The sequence below is a fragment of the Tupaia chinensis genome, unplaced genomic scaffold, assembly GCF_000334495.1.
Source record: "Tupaia chinensis unplaced genomic scaffold, TupChi_1.0 Scaffold000178_1, whole genome shotgun sequence".
NCBI classification, from domain to species: Eukaryota; Metazoa; Chordata; class Mammalia; order Scandentia; family Tupaiidae; genus Tupaia; species Tupaia belangeri.
The window spans coordinates 347,004-351,654 of NW_006159653.1; the positions used below are offsets into that span (position 1 = coordinate 347,004).

A 4,651-nucleotide genomic window follows, 5' to 3' on the forward strand; every position below is an offset into this window, starting at 1 on the left:
TTTGGAGAGGTTTTTGCTATAGGGCGCGTGCGCTCGCCAGACAGACAGAGACAGAGAGACAGAACGCGAGAAATCACCCCCCAGGGGGAATGGCCACACCACGATCCCTTCTCCTCCGATCTCCTCTTGGGATCTTGGGCACACACGCACACGCGCCCAGTGTGAGTTTTAAGCCACCGGGTCCGGGACACAAACTGCGGTCAACTACATGGGAGTCCAGAGACATAGCCATTATGCTAACTGGTGGTCCCACCCCTTAACTTTTCTAATATTAAAATATGGGACTGGCAGGCGGCGTGGTGGTTAAGGCACTGGACTCCCACAGGGCCAAGCACAGTTCAAGTCCTGGACTCAGCAGCTTGCTTTCTCACTCTCTCTCTGGTGAGCATATGTGTCCTACAGCAAATAATAATAATAAATAAAATAATAATAATAAAAATTATTAAAATAAACATGTTGAAAACTAGAAGCTAGTTTGGTGTGTACGGAAAACTCAGAGAAGAGATACAAGCCCCAGTGTCACGTGGGCACAGCACTCCTGTACACCGGCAGAACCCTGACCCCAACATCTGGGAACACGGGACCTGACTGCACAGCCCTGAACACGGGCCTTCCCTGGCCTTGGCCTCCCCCGGCTTGGTGTCGAGAATGCGCTTTTGCTTCTGTGACATCCATCGCTCAACCACCGGGAGGGACCCGAGGGAGATGTCCGTCTCTCGGCTTCAGAAAGGGAGGTTGGCACCAGGAGCTGAGATGAGAGAGCTCCAGAAGAGGGATCCTGGGAAGAGGTCAGGGCCCCACAGCGCCAGACCGAGCCCCTCCCTTCTGGCCCCTCCAGCCCTGCAACCGCCCCGGCCTTGCCCAGCTGGAGCCTCCCAAGCCCGGGCAGTGGCAGGCATGCGTCCCTGGGAGAAGCGCTCCCATGGAAAGCCTCGAGGGAAGAGGAGGTGAAGAGCTGTCCCTGTTGGACCGAGGTGGATGGGACATAGAGGGGACGGGCACCCACAGGGCTCACGCCTCACAGGCAGGCCCAGAGCACCTGGCTACCCTGAGCAATGCTGGGCCGCAGCTGGGGTCAGGAGGTCTGAGGACACAGGCCACTGCCCGCCCTCGACGCCACTCCGAACTGAACTGCCTCTGGCCATGGCGAGGGGTGAGCCCAGGAGCCACCGTGGGGGGCAGTGAGAGGGCTGGCCACACCCAGGCCCAGGGCACCCAAGGCCGAGACAGACAGCGTCTCACGGCCAGGTGACCAAGGTCACCCTCGAGCAGAAGCGTCGCCAGAACAAAATAGCCTCGGAGAACGCTGCGTCTGCCCCAACCCGAGCCCTCCGGCTGGCGGGGGCAGCCAGCGCCTGCGGAGGGTGGGGCTGCGCCACGGTGCACTGCTGTCAACACTGGGCTGTGTCAGGGACCACGTGCCCAGGCAGAGGCCACATGAAATCCAGCCCTGCCACCCAAGGCTCACGGCACGGCAGCAAACAGGCCCGGGGCCGGCACACACGCGGCGGTGTCCTACCCGTGGCCAGCCCTCCTGTGCCTGCTGATCTCCTTCTCGCCCTCGATGATCCACTGCATGATCTTCTGGTTCCTCTCTGCGTCCTCCGAGGGCCCGGGGGCCTCCACACTGCCACTCTTCCCCGAGTCGGCCTTCTTGGCGCCCCTCCTGGAAGGTAAGCCTGCCTTCCCGCTGCGAGACCAAGACCTGAAGTCACCCCCGCCCCTGGGCCATCACCTGTGCCCTGTGCCACCTGGGAGGGCCTCGGCAGCCTGGACCCGGGGCCTGAGGCCGGACGCATCAGAGCAGCCTCTGCACCGCCCTCCCACAGCTGCAGCACTGCAAGCAGCCTGCTCCAACCGTCCGGTCGCCGCAGTCTACCTCTCTTCCAACAGACTGGACAGCTGACCCTGGATCCCAGACAGTACCTCGGGCACGGGGTCACGAGGCTGGAGCTGTGGCCAGGGCACCTCCCCCTCAGGCCGCCATGCCAGGGCCCAGCTGCCCCTCCTCACCTGGGCCCCTGACCCCTACCTGGGGCCCCCAGGGCAGCAGAGGAGACCCATGCCCGAGTCCTGCCCCATCAGCTTCCCCACATGGGACATGGCCTCACCACGCCTGCCCACCCAGCTCCGACTGCCCAAGCCCGGGCTGGGCATTGCACTCACCTGTGGGTCAGACTGTCACCAGCACCGGCACCCATGCTCTCTGGGTAGCTGCGGGGCTTGGCCGCGTGGCCGTACAGTTCGGGGCCCCACGGGAAGCTGCCCTGGACCCTGCGGGCAGCCTCAGCCTCCACCTGCTCCTTGGGCCTGGCCGTGCTGTGGTGGACGTGGTGGTGGACGTGCCTGTGGTGGTGCAGGCCAGCCGCCTCCAGCCTTGGCCCTGACCTGGGCGTGTGCTTGCTGTGCCCAGAGGTCGGGCCGCCCAGCACTGCCGCCCCCTTGGCCATGTGCCCGCTGTCAGGGGACTGGCGGCCGGGCGTCCTCAGCACACGCTGCACGTGCTCATCCAGGATGGCCTCAGGGTCCTCCTCGTGCGAGTCCCGCAGCCCAGCACAGCCCATGTCCCCGTAGCGGGGCGGGAAGGGGTGCCAGGTCGGGGCGGGAGGCAGCTTGTGACTCACTCCCGGAGGACAAGGAGACAGGTCCCCATCCTCGCCTTCTTCTTCCTGTGGGTGCGAGGAGCAGCATCACCTCACCCTCTGACACAGGGAGCAGGGCTGTCTCTGAGCCTCCATATGGGAGCTCCCTGCGCCGTCCGGCCCAAGCGAGCCCAGCTGCCCCCCGGCCTGCTAGGCTTGGCTGCAGCGGGGACGGGCCCAGATGCCATGAAGGAACCCCCTGGACTCAGCTGCCACACTTCGTGACCTGTCGTGGCGTAGGGGATGCCTGTAGGGACTGGTTTTCTCCTGGTCCTCAGTAGGGACTTGTCTCCTCTCAGCCGAGTCCTTCCTCCCTTAATTTTACCGCCAGAACGCACTTTCCCTCCAGAAAGGGGGTCGCCCTGTGCTTATCCTGCACAATCCCTGAGCGATCCCATCCCATTCTCTGAGAGCCAGCAGAGGCCACGCTCGGTCTGCAGACACAAACACGCCCCCCGACCTCATAGCTCCTGCTCACCTGAGCTAACTGGACCCGTGAGTGAGCGCACCGGGTTCACCTAGGGTTAACAGAGAGGCGAGGCGGGCGCCTGGCTACCCCTGGATTTTAACATGAAGAAACCTCCAGAAGTTTACCACTGGATTTCTCACAGATGCCAAGGCTCTATAGCAACTTGCATAGGCGTACACAATTTCCTAGTGTGGGAAACGGCACCCAAGAGGCGGCACAGGGACAGGCAGATGGAAGGCGCCCCCTGGTGTCGAGCCCAAAGCCACCTGGCAGAGCCGGGTCTAGGAGCAATTCAGTCTTCCCAGACTGAAGGGGCTTTTATTCTTTTTTTCTTTTTAAGAATATTTTTAGGCTCCCCCCCCCCCCCCGCCGGCGACTTCGCATATGGTGGACGAGAGGTTTTTGCTATAGGGTGCGTGCGCTCGCCAGAAAGACAGAGAGACAGAAAGCGAGAAATCATCCCCCAGAGGGATGGCCTTCTCCTCCATTCTCCCCTTGGGATCTTGGGCACGCACGCACACGTGCCCAAGCGTGAGTTGAAGCCGCCGGGTCCAGGACTCAAACCGCGGTCGACTACATGGGAGTCCAGCGACACGACCATTACGCCAACTGCTGGTCCTCTTTTATTCTTAAAGCTAATCCACTTGTTTCTCCCATGAGAGACAACGGGAAAGAGACCCTGGAGGGACCTCCTGCTGTGATGCCACTCCCACCCATCCCAGCTGCTTGCGGCTGGCTGCCCCGTGCAGAGGGAGGCGGAGCAGCCCTGGTCGGCAGTTGGGCGTCCCTGAGCTCCGCCTGTGGTACTGGGTACTGCCGCACCACCAGAGGCTAGGAAGTGCCGGGAGTCTCGGCCACCTCGTAGCACATGGCAGCAGTGAAGGGGCTCCAGACCTGCAGGGCAACCTGGCAGAGATTCCGTCTTCCTCGACGACCTCAACTGCAAGGTTTGGAATTGTTCTGCATGGTTTTCTTTTCTAAACTTTTTTTAAAAAGAGTTATTTTATTTAACTTTATTTATTTTAATTTTGACCAGAGAGGTACAAGAGCGAGGGAGCGGGGCAGGAGGGTGAGAAGTACGAGACTTGACTACGGTCAGCCATGTGGGAGCCCAGCACCCTTCACCATGCCACTTGCTGGCCCCTCAGCATGGTTTTCATTCTCTGTGTTTGTAATTCCCAAATATTATAATGAAAATTCTTTATTTTAAAAATCTGAAGTTACCACTTTTTAAAAAGTACTATCAAGAACGTGCATAGCCAGTTCAGAGTCACTGTCATAAACCTGGCAGTCTGGAGAAAATGCCAGGTGCGTGTGCACAGCCCCGAAATCCCGGGAGGAGAACAGAGAAGAGACTGCGGTGTGACCACCCGCCAGGGGAGGGGACGTGCACTCTAGCACAGGTACACACTCTTCAACAGCAACAGCAAGGCCTGCCAACGACAGCATGATTGCCTTAAATCACGAAATCCCCCAGCCAACACTCCACAGCCCAGAGGGTGCAAGAAGGAACACTCCAGCCACAGCAGCTCTGCCAAGG

At 60.5% G+C, this 4,651-nt stretch overlaps 1 protein-coding gene across 2 annotated transcripts in view; it reads right to left on the reverse strand.

The window, feature by feature from the left end:
- AXIN1 (axin 1) overlaps positions 1-4,651 on the reverse strand; it is a 74,343-nt gene that overhangs the window by 22,089 nt on the left and 47,603 nt on the right. For both annotated transcript variants that reach the window (XM_006146342.3, XM_006146343.3), the window contains exons 5-6: positions 2,167-2,669; positions 1,520-1,690 (exon numbers count right to left, since the gene is read on the reverse strand). In XM_006146342.3, coding sequence (XP_006146404.1) covers positions 1,520-1,690; positions 2,167-2,669 — 674 coding nt within the window. The remainder of the gene's footprint in view (positions 1-1,519; positions 1,691-2,166; positions 2,670-4,651) is intronic.